The sequence below is a fragment of the Talpa europaea genome (assembly GCF_964194135.1).
Source record: "Talpa europaea genome assembly, chromosome: 4".
NCBI classification, from domain to species: domain Eukaryota; kingdom Metazoa; phylum Chordata; class Mammalia; order Eulipotyphla; family Talpidae; genus Talpa; species Talpa europaea.
The window spans coordinates 142,891,942-142,914,195 of record NC_140070.1 but is presented as its reverse complement, the minus strand read 5'-3'; the positions used below and the strand labels follow the sequence as shown (position 1 = coordinate 142,914,195).

General features: G+C 39.6%; 1 protein-coding gene across 1 annotated transcript in view; it reads right to left on the bottom strand.

The window, feature by feature from the left end:
* TTC3 (tetratricopeptide repeat domain 3) overlaps window positions 1–21,429 on the bottom strand; it is a gene marked incomplete at both ends in the record, with an annotated part of 106,572 nt that extends 85,143 nt beyond the window's left edge. The window contains 11 exon segments of the mRNA XM_084232429.1: window positions 408–470; window positions 1,950–2,044; window positions 3,052–3,137; window positions 5,213–5,333; window positions 6,721–6,774; window positions 7,580–7,664; window positions 8,111–8,261; window positions 8,894–8,936; window positions 9,592–9,744; window positions 21,374–21,411; window positions 21,414–21,429. Coding sequence (XP_084088555.1) covers window positions 408–470; window positions 1,950–2,044; window positions 3,052–3,137; window positions 5,213–5,333; window positions 6,721–6,774; window positions 7,580–7,664; window positions 8,111–8,261; window positions 8,894–8,936; window positions 9,592–9,744; window positions 21,374–21,411; window positions 21,414–21,429 — 905 coding nt within the window.
* Window positions 21,430–22,254: the final 825 nt, after the last annotated feature.

Below are 22,254 nucleotides of genomic sequence, written 5' to 3'. Positions count from 1 at the left end.
AAAAATTGTTCCAGAACTAAATAGAGCAAAAGAAGGTGGTATATTGTAGGTGTTATAAACACTGATTTTGACATCATCAGGTATGATCTGTGTTCAAATCCTGACATCACCACTTATTAATGGTATGAGTTTGTCCAAATGGAAATGTGAAGAATAACATTACCTACTTACTAAGGTGTTGTGAAAATTAAAAAACATAAAGCACTTAAAACAATGCATCAACATGCTATGCACTCAATCAGAATGGATGCTGTGTTGCTATATATAAAGCCTACAGAGACCTCTTTTAACTATTTCTGCCAAAGAACTCCTGAGTGATATCCTGCATACCTGCAAAACAGAAATAGTTCCCCAAAATGGGTATTTAGCTTAATAGTTCAGGGATTGTAGTACTTTAAGGAACTTACCTAAACTGGCCAGTGCGAAGAAAACAAAGAGCTCGGTTACCATAAAGTAGGTGATTTTCAGGTCTTTAAGACAAATAATATTTATTAGTCAGTAAAGCAAATTACATACACAAGAAAAAAAAAATCACACAGAAAACAGAGCCAAAAAATTTTCAAACTACTTCCCACAGAGTAGGAGGAATATAGGTTTGCAGTTCCAACTGGCTTAATATCAATTCCCTCACTTCCCACCAAAGAGAGTCTGTTCAAATCCACCTGAATTTCCCTGAATTCAAAGTGAAGACAGTTCTTTTTCTGACTAGCTCATAGGGTTGTTGTGAGGAACAAATGAGAAATGAAAAAGTCAGTAAATTACAAAATATGCTATAACTACAGAGGACAGAACTATTTAGACTAGTACCACCTTGACAAAGAATTCAGACAAAAGAAATCTGTAAACTGCACCAGTACTTTAAATAGTTTCATTTCAAATGCTGCCCTTTTTAGTTTCATCTACGTGTGGTGGAGCTCACGTCCCCCCTTTCCTCCTCCTCCTCCTCAGAAGAACAGAGCAGTAACTGTTCAGATGTGCTGTGTACCTTCGTGCACTCGGTCCCAGTGCAGCGGGCAAGGGAGGAGAGAGCAGCTGTCTGAGCGCGCCCTCTGAGGACCACCGCGGGATGAGGCGGCCTAGCTAAGACACCCGCAGGAGCCAAGTGTGAGGCACACTGCAGAAATGCTACAAAATTCTAGCTGCTGAGTCAAGAAATGATGAGGCAGAGAGAGCACGTGCGCGCTCTCAACAATTCCAAATATTAGCCTTTAAAAGTTCTCTCTTAAGGGCCTCCCCGGTGGCGCAGCGGTAGAGCGCTGGGTTGTGAAGCTGCCCGCGGCCTCTGCGGTGCCGGTTCAATCCCCGGCTGCTCCCCGGCCACCGGAGAAGGGTCCCACATGGCGCGCAGACCTCTCCTGCCGCCTGCTGCTCCCCTCAGCAGTGTACTTCGGTCCTTCTGCCTGCTCTGCCCCTCGCTCTGGCTCTGGTGAATTCTCTCACCCTCCCGACTTCTGACTGTACCCAGTGCATGTATAAACAAAACAAACAAGCAAACAAATAAATAAAGAAAAACATGCCTCTATTAAAAAAAAAATCTTCAAAAAAAAAAAAAAAGTTCTCTCTTAAGAAGCAAAACTCCTGAACGGATGGCATCTTAAATATTAATAACTAACTCTCTATGACCAGTTAATAACTTGGAAGGAATTAGTGGAAGGTAAAATGAGAACAAGAAAGAGAGATGACTCTTTACTGGAAAGCCTGAAAGAAAATGGGGCAGGGTAGAATCAAGCTCACAATTTTGCCAGGCTTGTGTGAGTCACACTACTCTTGATTAAGTTCATCTGCACAGGCCATCTCTAATACTTCTGAAATCTAAAGGTAAGAAAATCTTTTGTACATAGCAAGCTGAAAATATTCTCCAATTCCTTATCATGCTTTTATGTCTCCTGACAGGTATTCTAAGCTGATTTGCCACATAAAAAAGATCCCGTCATTTTATTTTCTCTTACCTATATTCAATGGCTCTGGTGTAATAGATAATAGCTATATCAAATCTTTCTCTGGAAAATTCTTCATTTCCTTTCATTTTCATTAGTTCTCCTTGCTGAGAAACCAAGGTTAAAAAGATCCATCAATTATCTCCAAAGTGAATCAAGAATCCCAATACCTACAAAAAGTGGCTCTGGATTTCTATCTTTTATATCAGAAACAACTTGAGGGATTATTTATATAGAAAATGAGATCACGATCCCCAATAGTTGGGGATATATAGGTCTTTTTCTTTTAAAGAACTGTCTCTAATGACTCAATGCTAACCTTGTTAAAGGAATATTAAGAGGTGAACAAAAGCACCACATTGTGAAACCAACTAACAATTTATCCCCTTGTGTACATTATTTGCAGAATCACTTTTTAGACATCTATTATTAAGTCTGCCATTCTTATTAAGAATTGATGTGAGGCAGAATTTTAATTTTAGGTTAGAATGTGACATTAATCAATAAACCTCAGCGCTTAAAAAACAATCTGTAAACTAGTAACATGTAGGCTGTGCTGGTTAATTACAAAAATGAGGGAACAAAGTTAGCAGGAAAATGTATGAAATCGAAGATACTACAGAGATAGCTGACTTTTCACTTCAAACTCAAATTTTCAAAATAAATTAAGAAACTGGATTATATCAATGGCTTTAATTAGAAAATTAAATAAAGCATTAAATATTTTCCTAAATCTTTTCTAAAATTTTAGATAAAATCACATTTCCTATGAAGAATTCTATGGCATGTGATTTACCTTTCAATAAAGCTGTTGCCAAAGAAAAACATTTTCTCAACTAATTAGAAGTACCTTAGTTAAAAAAAAAAATCAAATTTCAATTTCAATTACCTGGTTTTACATTCTATAAAAATCAGAAAATTTTCATCTTGCTGTTTTCCTCTTCCAAAAACATAATATTCTGATGAAAATTTATTAAAATTTCCCTTCAAAATTGCTACTGCATTTTACAGTATTTTCTGTATGTTGTCAGATCAGTTTACTGAACTTCCTCTGGGTATCAATATTAATAAAGCAAATTTTAAAATATACTTACAAGTAAATATTTATTCTCACCTCTATACATTCCGCACAATTTTGAGTTTTAAATTCTTCAAGCAAATTGCAGTTTTCTGTTACAACTTTAGTTATGTGATACTTGTCTAAATTTTATTTTTAGGAGAAAGTGAGAAAACATTTGTTTAAAAAAAAAACAAATTGGTATTGGTTTTCATCTAATTTAAGTTAGGTTGAGTCCATAAAGTTCATACCATCCAAATAACACATTTATTATTATGTTTTATGTGTATCAAATAATGTATTTAAAAGCAAACAATATTTTACAATATTTCCAAAAACATTAGATTCATTGTTTGTTATGAACCTAATCTGTTTTATGTCTAGTATTAAAACAACCACTTATTTATCATCACATTAGTTCTAACTACAGTTACAAGTGACCCATCATAACACACGCTAAAGAGGCTTCCTGACTACGCAAGTTAATTCAACAAACATTACTAAGCACCTATGATGTACCTGGCATGATGTTCAAGGCAAATGTCTGAAAACAAAAGCCTAGAAAATGTCTTTCTAAAAGTTTTATAACAAATGAAGAATTTAAAATGTCTTAATTCAACACGTGACTCATGAGTAAAATGCTACATTGAGATGTTATCTGAAGTAATAGTCTCATAAAAATTTAATAGGCAAATTAAAATGCGTCAGAATATTAACCAAAATTTAGGTCAAAGCCTACCAACCCTCTTTTTCTGTATTTTAAGCTTTTCCATAAAAGATTTTCTAAAAATGATTAATAATAATTTTATTACAATAAAACTGTGGTTAAGGGGAGGTCATTAAATAGAGAAAGCAATACTGGGACAGAGGCAGATTACAAAATGAAAATCTGAGCTTTGAGATCAGAGACCGACTTCTAGTCTAGGTTCTACTATTTACTACAATAGATGTAGTTTTACATCAAGTGATGTTTCTGTGTTTCTAAAACATGAACATTAATAGCTACGTTGCAGCGTTATTATAAAGACAGAATGTCAGAAATGAGCCCACAGGGTTGCCCAATGTTATAAATTGCTCCTCTACTTCCATGGTAAGACCTAGTCTATAAGTAAAAGTCTCCAGGACAACAAAGAGAACTACCTCCAGTGTCTAATAAACAGGCCAGAAAAATCTGTCTTCTTGTCTATGCATAATTTTCCACTAACATTTAGGTCACCAGTTCAAAATTTGCCCTCTTCACTTCAGTTAGCACTGGTGGTATAGTGTGAGCATAGCTGCTTTCCATATTTGCCCTCTTCTTGGGAGAGTTGGCAAATATTGGTCATCATCTACTGAAGAGTCAAGTATTTACTGTATTAAGTTTCCTATACCTACATTACAAAAATACTAATATTTAAATGCTTTAAGGAAAAATATTTTACAAAGTAAAAAAATATATAATGCAGTTTCATCATAAGAATTATGCACCATAAATTTATTCATAGGAATAACAACTTAATCAAGGAAATAAAAATTATAATCTTAGTTTGTTACTTATTTCTCTTAAGAATGAGAATACATGAGAATACCGGGGTCCTCCCCGGTGGCACAGCGGGTTAAGCGCAGCGCTGTGAAGCTGTCCACAGCCTCTGCAGCGCCGGTTCGATTCCCAGACAGTCAGGGAGAGTCCCACATGGTGCAAAAGACCTCTCCTGTCTTGTCCACTCCTCCCCTCAGCAGTGTATTTCGGTCCTTCTGCTTGTTCTGCTCCCTACTCTGTCTCTGGTGAATTCTCTCACCATCTCGTGCCTCTGGCCTATACACCAGTGCTTCTATAAATAAATAAACCTTAATTTTTTAAAAAGATTTATTTATTTATGCAAAAGAGAGAGAGAAGCTCTTGTGTCACAATAACAAAATATTTAAAAAAAAAAAAAAGAATGAAAATACATGAGCCCCAGTTATGATCTTTCTTTGGGCATTATATACAGTAATTGATGACATTCCATTGGTAGGGTTTTAAAAAGTATTACATCACAGAACTCACTGAAAGAGGACATACAAAATACACCTGACATACAAAATACACCTAACTACAAGGTTAAGTTCTTTCTCTTAATCACAAGAGGAAAACACTATTTAAAGCCATAAGAAAAATATAAACAGATCACATAACTACACACTCCATTTTCCTAAAAAAAAACTGAGCTCAATAACAATTTAAAACATTTGTACTTACATTCTGTAAAGAAAATACTTAACATAGGCCAACAATTGTCAACCGCTCCTAATTTAGGTAGAATTGTTACATCGCCTGTGTATTTCACCCAATTCAAAGCTTCTTCCATTGCCAAGATTTTCTGTTTTAAAAAGGGGAGTGAGGAATGTTATTTGGGTATTATTTCTAAGTTTACAGTGGCATTATAAATTTATCTTATGTAGTATTTCAGATTCTGAGCATAAAACTTGTACAAGCTCCTTTTGTTACTACCACATGAAACCTGGATAGTGAGACCCCAACATACAAGTTAAAAGATACTGGGAACTCACATATGTTATATACCTTCTGGTGACCTCAGACTACCCTCAGACCTCCAGAGGCTTCTGAATGATTACAGACCTGCAAGTTGAGGTTTATGACCTGGCCAGAAGCTGCCCTGCTTTTCTGAAGCAGAAAAGTGCAATAATACAACATGCACAAGGGGTTTCAGATCTCACCTCAACTAGGACTTTCAGCCTTAAGGTTCATTCAAAGGGACTGGGTATTTCAAATGGTCTGTGGCAAATAAAATAAGGAGATAAAAGAGACAGGAATGACTGGACAAATAAGCACTCAATGCAATGACTTTAATGTCGAGTCAAGAGTTCATAGACATACTTCTAGTGTCTGAAGTGACTGGAAATTCATCATCAATATTAGTGTCAAATTTCATGAGTGGCATTAAAAACTGGTTTATTGATGCACAGCAGGTCCTTGAATAATTTTGTTCCATTCAATGTTATTTTGTTGTAATACTGACAAGAAAATAAATCCCAGTCCACACTGAATGAACCAGGACCTGCTTTCATTACATGTCACTTTGTTCAAAACTGCAGTTTCCAAGAACTTATCAATGATGACACTGTGGACTCATTGTGTCTGCAGATTAGTAATCAAAAATGTTCATACCAGGGAAATAGTGATTTCATTCGCAGGGGATAGGGGAGGGTGGGAGGAGGTGTGAAAAATGATGAAGACTCCAAAAATAAAGAGGTAGTTTAAGCAAAACATATAAATCAATACTACCAAATATTGTATTAAAAACACAGACTATGTGGGGGCCTCCCTGGTGGCACAAGGGATTAAGTCTCAGCACTCTGAAGCTATCAGCAGCCACTGCAACAAAAATTTGATCCCCAGCCAGGGAGCTGACCCACATGGCTCAGCAGACCTCTCCTGTCTCCCCGCTGAGCCCCTCAGCATTGTATTTCAGTCAATTGCCTGTTCTGCTCCCCATCCTGTCTCAGGTGAATCCTCTCACTCCCACCACCCCCCGCACCTCTGGCCTACAACTCAGTTCCTGTATGCATAAATAAATAAATCTCAAAAACATAGACTATGTGAATCCAATACAAGCTACACAGGGCAGCTTCTGGCCAGGTCACAGACCAAACTTCCAGGTCTATAATCATTCACAAGCCTCTGGAGGTCTGGAGGTGTGCCATGTATTCATAGGGTTGTGCTGGGATTCCAAGCTTAACACTTACATTTTCTATTTTATAACCAATTCTCAATAAGCCTCCAATAAAGAATGGATCATTCTGCAAAACAAAAAAAGAACAAAACACATATTTCTCCTTATTCAGTCAGTTATACTTGAATTCCCAGTGGACAAAAAAAAATCCTGTACTTGATGTGTACAGCAGTCCACTTCCCACAAGCACCTGTGTTCCCTATCTACCTCTTAAGGACCCTAAAACAAAAATGCAGAAAGTCTTACACTGGGTTATAGCAATAAAATGACTGAGCATAACTTTCAGGTGTATGAATTTTAAGTACATTACATCTAGGCTTTTGAATAAAAGTCCACTGGCTGATACAAGTTACTGTAAAGGATTATCAGCAGGAAATAACGATCAGGGTGCCCTTTCTAAATTTTAGCTTGCAATGAGAATAGAATCAAGATGATCACTTCCAAAACCAAATGAAGTAAGAAAAACCATCAAATTGCTTTTAAGAAAAAAATATAAAAAGAACTCTGTAGACAAGGAAACCTCCTCAAAACTGACATGATCAAGTTTACCCCAAAGAAAAAACACCTCTGGAGGTGGTGACAATAGTGACGTGATTTTATAAGAAAAAACTCATCACCTACTGAACCAGTGACAAAAGCTTCTCTGAACCAGGAGCACACTTGTGACAAATCCCAATTTCTAGCCTATTTCTCATTATGTTACACAACCTGATCTCTCAAATATATAGCACATACTCATAGGGAACAGAATAATCTCAAGTTAATAAAAATTAAAACTATTATCTGTTAACCACAATAAATAACATGGGTCTGACACCATACAAGTATTTCTATTCTTTAAATGGGAGGTACGGGGACCATATTTAACTTACCACAACTTTCTTTGCCAAATCCACAATATCTTCCATCAACTCAAGATGTTGTAATTTTTTCAAACTTATCTCAGAAGCATGATTGCTTAAAAGACAGATTTATTTTTTAGAAGATTAGATTCTCATATAAAAATATTCATTAAACTTTACACTTCAATATGTTATAGTTACATGAAAAAAAAAAAGATATGTTTCTTCACTCCAGGTAACAAGTTGCATATTAAGTGGATAAAATACTGTATCTTTCTCTCAATTATAAAATATAATGTTGACATTTATAAACAAGCATTTTACATTTTCCTTTCTTAGCTTCAAATCTACCAGCTTAATGCTCTTCAGTTTCATTCACTATATTACTATAATCATTCATATCCAAATCCCAAATATTAACTTTTCCACCCTACTATACAAGAGACCAGTTGAACAATTTACAAGAATGAGATATGAGTCTTCTACTGTACTTGCATTCCTCAGTACTGAGTAACATGCTTATCACTGTTCATACAAAATTAATAACACGTAATAATTTACCTGGCCTCCACACAGGGGTGCAACCGTGATATTATAGAACTGTGTTGACGTTGAAACAGAAGTGGCCAGAAGATGTATATTTTAATAGCATCACAGTAATCTTGCAAGACAGAAATTGGCTTACTGCACCACATATTGCAGATGTCAAATTCTTAATTAAAAAAAAAAGTTTTTAATTACTACTTTGTGCTTCATTTTGGAATGAATTAACACTGTTAAATGGGAAAAAAGGAACAATGGATATAGAAACAAGAAATGAATGGATGAAATATTTTAGCCCATTAGTCATTACGAATATTTAAATGCTGTCTATAGCTGTTTTGTTTTTTTTTTTTAAATGATTTTGAGCCAGTACTTTTGGTTTTTTGTTTTTGAAAGGTTTATTTATTTATTTATACAAGCACCGGGTACAGTCAGAAGCACGGGAGGGTGAGAGAATTCACCAGAGCCAGAGCGGGGAGCAGAGCAGGCAGAAGGACTGAAGTACACTGCTGAGGGGAGCAGCGGGCAGCAGGAGAGGTCTGCGTGCCTTGAGGGACCATCGCCCGGTGGCCGGGGATCTAACCAGCGCTGCAGAGGCTCCGGGCAGCTTCACAACCCAGCGCTCAACTGCTGCGCCACCAGGGAGGCCCTGGCTATAGCTGTTTTTACAAAGATTTTGCTTTATAGGGGGAAAGAAGAGTAAGAAAAGATTTTAAAAGAGATGAAAGTCTGTTATGCTCACGCAAGTGGATGAATCGTCTTTGATAATCTTTCAACAAATTAAAATACCAATGTACTCACCTAAGTTTCTCTCACTTTGGATATAATCTTTATACTGCATACCCTAAAAAGGAAAAAAATGCTTTTGATTTGTACCTGGTATAGTACAAAGGGTGCGAGGGTAATGGTGCACGAGTGAATTAGAAAAAAATAAAATACAAAAGAACAGTTCTTGACTTTACTATAGAGATTATCAGTAATCAGCCAGAATTTTACAGTGCATTTACTTAAACCCTTTAAATACATCATCTATGTACAATCAATGAGCCTTTAGGTCTTTTTCAGTTTCCTGAGTCTTTCTGTGGCTTTCACTGGTTTTCCAAATCTCTAGTCAGAAAACCACCTTTCACCATCACCTGGTCTCTGGCATGCACTCTTGTTGACGGAGAGCTTACTGTCCCTTCTGAAATCACTTTTTCAAAAGCAAGTATGTCTCCCTATAAAAAAGCATGTATCACAGAAACATCTTTACTCAGACATCTCTAAATCTAAAAGCTTTTAAGAAGTAAATCTTAAAAGATCCCATCACCAAAACAAAAGCTCTCATTACAAAAAAAGTTTAACTGTCTAGTGACAGATGTTGATTTATTGTGATAATCACAATATATACATATATCAAATTACTGTGTGGTTATCTAAAACTGATTTAACATTATATGCTAATCATATCTCAATCAAAAACACGATGTTAAAAACAGAAAAGTGGCAAATCTACTCACCACCCCATCACAGTAAAGTTGAGTCACACGAACATAATCACTGGATGTAAATTCAGGAGCAAACACACAATCGTCCATGGAACGGCCATCATCTAACAAGGCATAATCTGCTACAGTGAAATCTCCCAGGGCAAAATCATCCATAGTGTACCATCCTAGGGGAACAACACAAACCTGAATCAGTAATTAAATCATTTGAGATGAGAAGCAGTTTCCCTGGCTTCTATGGCATGTTAGAAAAATACTTGGAATTCAAGTCTCAAGGAAATAACTCCAATGAGAATGTCAAGTTGTCCAAGGTCTGCATCCTCATTCTGCTAATCTTATCCCCTAAGTCTCTGCAAATAATCAGTTTGAATCTATTTCTCCTTTCCCTGAGATTCACAGATTACCAATTCTACTCTGAATATTATCTGTTTACACATCTCCTTTAGATGGCCGATAATGAAGGGCACCTACTAATGACTGCGTGTGCCTCCTAATGGTAAACCTACTGATGACTGCGTGTGCCTCGTAATGGAAAACCCTCAAAGGTTCTGCTGAATGAACATCTTCACACGGCTGTCCTGTACCCCATCTGTTTGTACTGTCCCGTGAAATATGCCATCTCACCACACAAATTCTATGACACAAATTCTACCTCCTGGCCAGAACTAAATCCTGACTCCATCAAGACAACAGTTTCCTATCAGCTGCTGGTGTTCCACCCATGCCGCATGTGTGTATCTCACTTCCCAAGCCTCACCCAGACCTTCCATCCGCCTGATCGTCGCCACTCCTCAGGCTCTCACGCTCACTACAACAGTCAGCACTGCTATTTTGCAACGGTGGGGAATAAGCACATTATAAAAAGAAAGTACTTAATGGGGGGAAAGAGAGGTTAAGGAAGGAATTTCAGACTAAGGTTTTTTCCATAAAGAAAGTTCAATAGTAAAGATTTGTAACTATCAGAACAGCTACAAAACCTTCATCTCTCTAAAAATGCATCATGTTTTAACTTCTAACTCTTGTCTACATGATGACTTCCTTTTCCTATTAACTATCATTAACACCGTTTCTTATACCTTCTTACTTTACCATTATCATCCCATCGTTTTTTTCATAAGCAAGACCACCATCAGTCCTTGAACTACAAATCTGTTTCTTTAATTAAGCCTCTTATTATGCCCAACTTGCTGTATGAAAATCTCAAAATCAGCAGTGAAGAATAACAACCTTCCTAGCAAACATTTCTACTATTTGTCATGTATTGCACCAAGCATTTATAAGCATCATCCTCATACCAATTCTTAACAGTTCCAATTACCATCTCCTCCATCCTGGAGACAGGAAAACAATTCACAGTAAAATGAATTGTTCAAGGTCACCAAGCCAAGGATTCAAAGCCAGGTTCTGATCCAGAGAATCTACTTTAGTTCACTCTACCTACTCTTCCTTGTCATTACCACCTGGTTACCTCTTGAATGTTGTCATGTTTAAGAACAGAAACTAGTTCAAAGTTTTTCCCTCTTTCCTCGAAATTCTATCATCTCAGGCACATCAAGGCACATGAAAACAATCCCTTCAAAACCCCAGCCTTGCAGTGTAAGGACCTCCTCCACTGAACAATGGACTTCACCTAGGCCGTTCCTTTCCAAGGCCACACCTCAGATCACTGCCCAGGTCTGACCCTAACTAGTTCCTCTGCCCACAGCCAAGAGTCCCCTCTGTCTCTCTCCACAGACATTTTCTGTCTCATTAAGAGCACTTGCGTTTCTCCCATGCAATTCCTCCCATTCGCATTCGCTTTAAGTTTCCTACCACTGGTCTACCATTCAAAGGAAACTGCTTTCAATAAGGTCACTAGTGGCCTTTTATAACAGACTGGTTATCTTGAATGTCTGGCAACTGGCCTATTGTGGATGAACAATATTATAGAGAATTTAACTCCAAAATGGAACAACGACTAGAAAAGTTATGAAGACATTTTAGCACCCAAAGTGCGGAACATAACATGGGACATATACTATCCTGGGAAATATAAATACTTTGAAACTCATTTGTCTGACAATTTTTGCATACACTCAGAGAGCCAAGAACTGTCTCACAGCCCACATGTCACCGTCACAGCATCTATCACTATGCAGTCACCGCACTCATACCCAGGAGACTGAGAGCGTGCCTTACGCTGGTCATTCCCAACCTGGCAGTTCTCACCACACCATGCCCTACACCAGCTGCACTGGAATTACGATGTTGGATAATTTCTATTTTCTATTTTATTTTATCCAGACAGGCGATGTGGCACTGTAGCTCAGATCACAGACTCTGGAACCAAACCGCCTGGACCTGAATCCTGGCTTTCCCACTTCCTCAGTTTTAGGGAAGTTACTTAACCTCTCTGGGCTTCAGTTTCCTCATATATCAAAAGGGAATCACAATACTATCTAGCTAGTCACTGAATACATTTCTACATACACATATATAACAGGAAAAGCTATAAACATCAGCTACCTCCAACGTTATGAGTTGTTTTTTTTTTTTAATTCGCTATTTGGATGCTTCTGGTAAACGGTCCACCTTAACTGCTAAGTCCAAAGAGCACTTTTCAGCTTACAACTTACTTGACACTGTTGACCATTCCTCATCCTCAGAACTCTTCATCTGGACTCCAAAGACCATCTTCTCCTGGTTCTCCTCCTATTCTTCTGGCTGCTCTTCCTCAGCCACCTCCGTGGGCTCCTCTTCTCCATTCCCCGCCACCCAAATGTCAACTCTCTTTTTCTTCTCACGCTTACTCTCTCCCCGGGTGACCTTATCCACCACTCCCAGGGCTTAAACCAGCACTTTCTCAACTTCCACCATGTGCAGAGCTTCACCATGACTGTCGCCATTTTCACACATCACATGTATTTTTACTTATATTTCTCTTTCATGGGGCTCACTTGACAATTGATAATATCCACAGTATCGTAGGTTTGATGTATGTATGTTTTCATATACATTAGCATAAATTCCTAACGAGTAAAGAAACCTTAAGTGTTCATGTACTACTTTAAATTATCTCATACTGCATTGCAGCAAAAATGGCTGAAGACTCAAACCTCTCCAGGGGGTGGGCTGCATCTCGTGACTGTTCATGCCACCGGATCTTCATCAAGATGCCCCACAAGCCTCTCAGATTTAGTAAGTCAAAAACAAACATCCTTTTCTCAAATAAAACCCAAAACTTTCTTCTTTTTGTCTGTTATTAGAGAATGGTCTACATGCCACCTGGTTAGCCAAACAAAAAATCTGGGGTCTAGACTCCCTAGTCTCCTTCAACAATCCCATCCAACAGACCACAAAGTCTTGCCATTTCCACTCCCTGAGGGAATCTAAAATCAGCACACACACCACTTCATGACCAGTGCCATTTCTCAGCTGCATCGCCCCTTCTCCTCTAAACTAATTCAACAGGCAGTCTTCTAAGGGGTGGCTTGCCTTCAATCTTGGCACCCTCCAGAACTGACCATTACATTATACCACTTAAAATTATTCACGGGGGTCCCCTTATCTTCATAATAAAGCCCAAACTCCCTACTATAGCATAGGAGGCCATCTGTGACCTGTTGTTTCTTTTCTCTCTATAGTTACTCCATGACACCTAACTCAGAAGCAACCCTCATCTGCTTGTCATTACCAAATAAAGCTTATTTTGCAACCATCTATAATGCCTACAGTCCTTAATAATGGGTTCCAGGAAGCATTTCCTTCTTCCCACTACCACCAAGTTCATTACTGCACCTTTCTCTGTAAGCCCAGAGCACTATGCCCACACCCTTTTGACAGCAGTTTTCTGTTTGTTCACCACAGGTTTAGCTTTCAGGCGCACTATGAGTCCAAATGGTACACTGTGCCCTGCTCATCCTGATTTCCTAGCTCAGTGTTTCCCCAAATCTTTTACTTAACATAGAAAACTGACAAATCCTTGCCACCTATACTGGTATTTAATATTTTTCTTTAGAATAATTCACAACTCTTAACTCAAATATAAACTAATTTTAATAAAAAAAATTGTATCACCAAGAAATCTTACAGTGGGCAGTAAGATTTTTTTTGTTCTAATACAAACTGAAATATACTATTGGGTTGTCGGAAAAGTCATGACATATTTTTCTATGTTTTTCAAGCAAAAATACGTCACGACTTTTCCGACAACCCAATAAAATTAAATATAAAAGAACATTATCATGCTATCAGTATGATAAACTAAAAGGATATTCTACCACAGCAAAATGAATCCTAGATTTTAAAAAATATTTAATGTGCTGAGTTCATAGAAACAGGGAACACTAAAAGTCACCCTTTCCCCCAAAAGAAACAAACCTCTCACAAGAAAAACCTGGGAGTCAAGAGCCACAAGTAGTGAGCAGCACTGGGGCAGTCTGCTGAGCCTTGGGTAGGAAGCAAAGCAGGGGAACTGAAAAGTAGTCGCATGTACTCCCTGGTGCCCATAGTCGATACAAATCCTTTCAGATGAAAAGCATCACCAAATCAAAATCTCAAGATCCCCGTAAAAAAAAGCTTAATCAAGTATTTTATAATCAAAAATTACCAAACACAGAAGGTGTCTACCTACCAACAGGAGTTAAGAAAAAAAACAAGCACTAAATTTAAACCCCAAGGATATCACAGTCTACAGCTGAAGAGAAAATTGAAGAACTAGAAAGATGTGCCTGATGAAATGCCCCAGCACTGCCCATTCTAGTAGATACAAGGAAGTAAAAAATAGGAAAGATGAAAAATAAGTAATCGTGAAAGAGTTAGTACAATATCCAGTTAAATTTCCACCGAAGAATAGGTAAGATCAGAGAAACAATGGTCAAAGAACATAGAGCTCTGAATCTTCTAGGCCACTGAAAGGTGAAATTCAGAATCAGGAGACACATGCATTCAAAGTGAGGAGAAACAACAGTAATCTTTTTTTACTCTTAGAAGTGAAATGACCTGACACCAATGACAGGAAAATCCAAAGCAGTCTAAAGAAAAAGAGTATTTTCTTCAAAGAGGCATAAGGAAAACTGGAAGTAGATTCTGCGTGAGTGAAGGAACAGGAGCGTAGTACCTCACCATGCCAACAGAAAGTAAACTATGAACCTAGAATTGTACATCTACCAAGATGATCTCTCGAGGACAAGGATATAACAACAACAAATTTAGATAAAAACTGAGAATACCACCAAGACAAATTTCTAAAATTTGTCAAAACTGACAAATATAACTAAATATAACTAAATATAACAATTAAAAGACATAAATTATCTGATTAAAGAGGGGGGAATCTAGTAACACTCCTTTATAAGAGCTACCTAAAACATAAGGACATTAAAAAAAGGTGGCAGTAAAACGAAGGAAAAAGATATGCCAGGTAAACTACAAACAAAAGAAAGGTGGGACAGACAACAGACCCTGAGACTAAAAGCAAAATTAGGAGCGGAGAGGATTACAACATAATAGGAAAGGTTGAATCCACTAGGAAAATAGTGTTAAGCTTGCATGTACCCAATAAAATAGTCCCAAATATATGAAAATAAGATAATTATAAAAATATATAATTAGAAGATAATGTGTGAGATTACAACACATTTCTCTCAACTAATGATAGGTCAAACAAAAAAATTAATAAAGACAATCTGAACACAATTATAAGCTTGATCAAATGGATACAGATGGACTATAATAAAAATATATTCTCTGCACAAGTATATATAAAAAAACTTAGAATTCATGATGTATTAGGACATAAAGGGTAAACAAATATTTTTAAAAAGGTAAAACACAAACCAAGATCTCTGACAACTCAATTAAGAATTCAATAATAAAAAATGCAAATGTAGATATAGCTGACCATTTAAAAACATTTCTAAATAACTCATAAGTCAATGACAAATCAAAATGGAAATTTAAAAAACTTAGATTTAAAAATGAATGAAAGCTCTGGAAATTATGTTAGAGAAAGCAGAAATGAATGTGGGGAAGTTTATAGCCTTATATGCTGTAAAGAAAAATGGCTGAACACTTACTTCTAACTTAAGCATGAAATTTAAATTAAAAAATAAAAATAACAAATCCAAAGAAAGAACAAAGGAGGAAACAATGAAACAAAAAATAATAGTGAACTGAAAAACAAAGACAAAGGGCAGGTGGTTAAAAAAAGAAAAAATATAACAGAGAAGACCAATTAAGCCAAAATTTAATTCTTTACCAAGATTAATAAAACAGACAAACTTGGAAAGGGGCAGGGGGTGGGAGGAGAGTGCACTGGGCGTTGCTGAGGGCTGTGGGCACTATGGTAAGCACCTCGGGGGAGAAATCTTGTATTGTGAAAAAATAAAGGACTGTTTTTTTAATTTCTTTCATTTTCTTCAAGTGTTAATTGAGAAAAAGAGGTGTACATAAATATTCAAAATGAGAAAAACATAACTACTGATAAAAGAGAGATTAAAAAGGGAACTAAGCCAATGCCATGAACTTAACGCCAATAAACTTAACATTTTTGTTGACAGGAAATATTTCTAAAATTTTTCAAAAGTGACTAAAAGAAATAGAAAACGTGTAAAGTCCTACCATTATTAACTGCTAGTTACTACTCAATTATTTACAACTCTTACTCCTTCCACAAAGAAAACATTAGATCCAAATGATCTTACAAATAACTTCCATGAAACTTTTAAGAAACCAATCACTCCAAATCAAACACAGGGAATAGAAAAAAGAGGGACTACTCTTTAATTGGTATAAGGCCAGTACAACTTTACCAACATCAGATAAGATCATCACTATGGTAAGTGACAGTTAACAAATATGCAAACCCCCCCCACCCCAAAAAAAAATAGTAAACTCAATCCAGTAGTTCATAAAGACAATCCATCAAGATCATTTTGGGTTTATCTCGGGAAGGAATGTAATCATTAAGAATTTTAAGATATACAAATTGGAATCTATTACAACAGTCTACACACAAAATATTCTCAACCAATGCAGAAAAACATGTAATAAAAGGATATCTACAAAAACTCAGTAATAGACATTTTTTAATGGGAAAATCAGAAATGAGACAGCTATGCCCATTATAATTACTTCAAATAACTAATCACAATCACTTCTAAAAGTGTGCCAAGAAAAATAAAAGGGAAAAAATAAAAATAAATAAAAAATAAAATTAAAAAATAAAAGGGAAAGTAATTTAAAAGAACCGGAATCATCACTATTTGCAAATAACATAATTATCCACATAGAAAAACCAAAAAATTGCAGAAAAATAGTAGAAATTTAGGAGTTTATCAAGTGAGTATATAAAGCTATGTTAAATTTCATTAAATTTCTATTAACAATGAAAGAGACTCTTTCAAAACACCATTTATAACAGCAATACAAACTAGTAGAAACACTGGAATCAACATTTAAAAAATAGCAGATTTGTATAAAAAATTACAAAATTATTAAGACAGTGCAAACCTAAGTAAATGAAGATACGTACCATGTTCTCAGACAGGAAGGCTCAAAATCTTAAAGATTTCAATTCTTCCCCAAATTGAGCCAATCAATTCCAATTAATTCCCAAAGGGTTTTTCATGTCACGTGACAAGCTGATTCTTAAAACAAGAACAAAGGTCCAAGAAAGCTGAAACTCAAGTCCACCAGGTATCAAGACTTCTGACAAAACTACATCATGAGTCATTACAACAGTGTGTTAGCAGCACAGAGGGAGAAAATGGACAAGTGACACAGAATGAGGAGCCAGGAACGTACAGAAACGAATGGTGTAAAAGAGATGGTGCAGCAGATGACCGGTGAGCAGAAGGCCAATCCAGTACATGGCAGGGGGACAACTACACCAACATGGGGGGGTGAATGGATCACTATCGCACACCACACACAAAAATCAACTGCAGGTGGATTATGAACTGAAGGTGTGAAAAATATTTTAAAAGCTTCTGAAAAGAAACAAAGGAAAATGTCTCTATAACCCCAAGGCAGGGAAGGTATGCCATTAAGTACATTAAAATTAAGAGCTTCTGTTCACCAAAATACACCATAAAAGTGAAAAAGACAGGATGGGAACTGGAATTAGAAATTTACAATGTATATGATCAATGTTTTCAGTCAATTAGTTTTGAAGGATAACACAACAGAAAAAAATGGGTAAGAGACATGGCTAGATATTTCACAAAGGAAACACGAAGGGCTTGCAAACAAAAGATGCTCAATTTCATTCGTAATCAAATAAAGGCAAATTAAAACTACAACGGCACATCACTTCATAATCCATTTGATGATAACAAGTGTTTGAGAGGTGTAAATCAACTTTAAATCTTAGACACTGCTGGTCAAAACTGCTCCCCAAAGTAGAAGCTAGTACAAACACTTCTGCAGAAAACTTGGTATCATTCTGTAGAGTTGACTATTCATATCCCATTACCCAGCAATTGCACTTCTAGCAAATAACTTAACACAGTGGTTATTCCAACTTTTTTTTTGCTCAAAAACCACCAAAATGCTTTTAAAAATTACATACCCTTCACATTTTAAGATGACATCTAAAACATTTAAGTTTAAATTGCAAAGAATGAATTTCTGATATAGTAACATTTTAAAATGAAACAGCACTGGCTTAAATGATAAGCATACAATTGTTCAAAAATAACTACGTACAATAAAAATTAATCATAAAAAGGGAAATTTTGTTGGAAATTCAGCTCTTGAGGAGATGGACGGGGCGGTGCCTGGATTAAATGAGGCTTTCCCTGACATTGTACACTGCATTTTAAGTTATCCTTGTGTTTTTCATGGAGTTTTTCCACTTGGGTCTATGGAGGGCCCTGTAAAGCTACGCCTTTCTTAGGGTAGAAGTTATTACTGTGAAAGGGAAGGTGGGAGAGCTGAGCCAGTGGGAAGACTCTATCACAGGCCTCTAGCATTACCAATTTTAGGAAAGCATACATTTATAAGTTAATGATTTGTAAATTGATTCATTAACATCACTTGTGCCCAAGTATTCCTCAAAGATTTTCATTCCTCTCCTGGGGGTCATATACCCCAGTATGAGAATTAGGGAAATTCTTGCAACACTGTACTAGATATATGTATAAAAATCTTCATAACGGTAAAAAAAATCAATCAAAATGTCCATTAACAAAAGAATGCATTCACTGTGTTATATTCACCGTGGAATATCACACAGCAGTGAAAATTAGTAACTTAACATCTAAACTCAAACCTTAGTGATTATTAAAAACATAACACCAAGTGACATAAACAAGTCCCAGAAAACTGTATCCAGTGTTTTAACTTAAAATATCAGAGAACATACAATACATTGTCAAGAGATAGATACATATCTGAAAAAGAATTTTAAAAGCAAAGAACGACATACACACACAATTTAGAATAGTAGTCACTAGAGAGGAACATATTCAGTATTGGTCATTGATTCTTGGATCAGTAATAGATTGACAGTTCATTTTATTGTTTTGCTTCACAATTTATATATATGGTACATATATTTAAATGCATTAAATATTACATTAAGAGGAAAAAATTTAAAAACCACTTATCATATTAAAATATTTTTTAATTAAAATCACCTCACCAGCTACTAGAGATACATGTAACATACCATGGAAATTACTATCTTTACATTATCCATAGGAACTGACATAATCAGGTACAAAATAAACGTTTTTTGGAATTAATCTTAGGGACCAAATGAAATAAGACTGAGCCAGTTAGCTGTGAGAGATGAACCCATAAGCTGACACAGGGCTATCGCAGAAGCCAAGGTGGCTGGCAAGCAAATTGAGCTGCAAGCTAAAGATATATGGAAGCTGGTCAGTAAAGAGAAGGCAAAAATGTAAGTCCAATAACAGAAAGTGTTAGCAACGATGTGAGGAAATGAGTGTCCTCACTCAATACCACTGAGAGTGAAAATCAGTACCACCACTTGGAGAGTTTCTGTAATAATTGGTTAAGCTGAAGATGCACATATCCTACTATGCAGCAAATCTACTACTAGGTGTATTTATTTCCTAGAGAAACTTCCAAGTGTGCGCGAGCAGACAAGTACAAAGATGTTTATTGCAGGATTGATTTTAAGTATCCAAAACCAGAAACAACTTCAAAGTCCATCAACAGGGAAATGGATAAATTATGGTATATTCATACAATGGAATTCTATACCAGCAATTAACATGAATGAGCCAAAGATAACATAATTATCCAATTTATTCACATATAAATATCAAAATGTGATGCTGAGTGAAAAAAAGCAAGTTGCAAAAAAAGATACATATCATTTAACACCATTAAAATTCAAATGCACAATACTATATATTGTGAATGGATTCACGGTGATCCAGGTATAAAATATACAAGGGAATACACACAAACCTGAGCACTGTCGACACCGCTAGGAAAGGTGGGGGAGGAACTGATAGCACCTCCAATATCAGTAATTTTATTTTATTCTTATAGAGGATCTGAAGCAAATTTGGCAAAATAATTCCATCTGTAAATCTTTGAGTCACGGATTGGTTAGAGCCCCCTCTGTATTTTATATGTGAAACATTCCAGAAATTAAAAAGAAAAAAAGAGTATTAGATAAGAGCAAGAAAATTGAGCCAATGAACAAAGAAACAGACACCAAAATGCAGCCCTCGAGCGCAGAGCACGAACCTTAGCAAGAGGAGGAAGAGCTGGGCGCCTAATGGATTAGAGGTTTCTTTCCCTGCGTAGCCTCGTAATGAACCCCACTCTCCACAGGCGAAAATGCAAATTTCTTGCAATAAAAAAATGTCTTAACTCGAGTGGGAACTATGAGGAGACTGCTCCCAAGGGAGGTGGAGTAAAATCTTCAATCCACTGCCTTCTGCCTCTCACCGTAACGGCGGGCGGAAAGAAAAGCAGCAGTAATTACGGACGTGAACGCCCGAAACAGCCCAGGAACCGCTAAAGGCCGGCAGGTCTGGCGAGAGCGCGTGTGTTTTGGAAGGAGTTCTCGCTCCAAGGGCTTTGGGCCGCCGGGCGCCCGTAGGAAGGCACCCCGCCCCGGTACCAGCCCCAGGGCACCTCTGCCTCGGTTCGAGTTTTGCCCCCCCCCCTTTTCTTCCTCGAAGCAGCTCACGGCACAGGCTCCCCGGCCCCGCCGACGCTGCGCCACAGCCGGCCGGGCGCGCAGCGGGGCCCCCACCCCCGGGCGCGCCCGCGGCGGGGACGGCGCTCCGAGGGGCGCCGGGGAAGGGGGCGCCGGGCTCCAGTCCCCTCCCGGGGGTCGCGGGGGAGGCGACGGCCCCGAGCACGGAGGCCAGTTCTGACCCGCGCAGGGACGCAGACGAGAGAACACAACACGGAGCACAGAACGTTCTCGAACACGCGCGACCACACACCCCGCCCGGGCGCGCGGGGCCACGCGAGGACGCCGCCCCGGGCCCGCGACGCTCCGGGCGGGGGGCGCGCCGGCCCACCCCGAGAGGGACACAGAAAGGGGGCCCCCACCCAGGCCGGGGAGCCCCTGCCGGGAGGGACCCCGGAAAACACGGGCGGCGGGGGCGCGCCAGGAGGGGTGTCACTGGGGCGCGGGAGCGGGGCGCCCGGGGATGCGCGCACAAAGGGGCCGCTCGCGCCTCGCCCCGACCCCGGGACGGGCACGGGGCACCCGCGACCCAGGGGACACACCCCCCGGGGCCGGCGGAGGCGGCCACACCCCCGGCGCCGCGGCTCCGACCCGCGAGACGCCCCGCGAGCGACGCGGGCGACGCGCACACACCACACTCACCACACACCCACGGAGGGGGTGTGGAGGGCCCGCGCCCCGGGCATCTCGGCTGCAGCGCGACAAGGTGACACGTCCGAGGGCCCCGCCGCGCGCCAGGTGTGCACTCACCGGGGCCCGCCGCCCGCGAGCCTCGGACGCGGACAGCCGCCGCCGCCTCGGGCCCTCCACGTCAGCCGCGGGGCGGGCGGGCGCGGGTGGGCGGCGCGTCACGTGGGCGCGCGCACATGCGCAGACGCGCCGCGCCGCCCCTCCCCCTCCGCGGCGGCGAGCCCAGCGATCCCGCCGGCCCTCGCGCGCGCGCGCCTCCGCCGCGCGAAGGTCGCGCTGCGCATGCGCCGCAGCCTTTCTGGCACTTTCTCTAGCGTTCCCCGGGCCCCCAATGCGGCTCCCCGGTCGGCGCGTGCACGTGGACCCCGCGCTGAGGTGGTGGAGCTGTCGGGAGGGGGCGCAAGAAGAGCCCGAGGCCGAGGGTCTCCCCCACCCAGACTCGAGTGAGAAACCGAAGCCCACCGAGGGGGCAGGGCCGGGTCCCGGGCGCCGCGGCTCAGGCCCGGGAGGTCCTGCCCAGCGCTGCCCTTCCCGCAGGGAGGCGAGGCCGGCGGGGTCGGAACTGCATCGCCCCCCCACCCCCACCCCCACCCCCACCCGGGCCTCAGCCCCCCGCGGGTCGCGCGCGCTCTGACGTGTGGGCCGTGCGCGGGGCTGTGCGCGTGCGCGCTGGGCTGGCGCGCGCGGGGCTGCTGAGGTGCGCGGCCGGCGCGCTGCAGGGGCTTCGCGCAGAGGCTGCGCCCCAGCGGGCGATGAGGTTAGAATGGACCAATGGGACGGAGGCGATCCCTGACGGACACTTATCTTTCTTCCCCACAGAG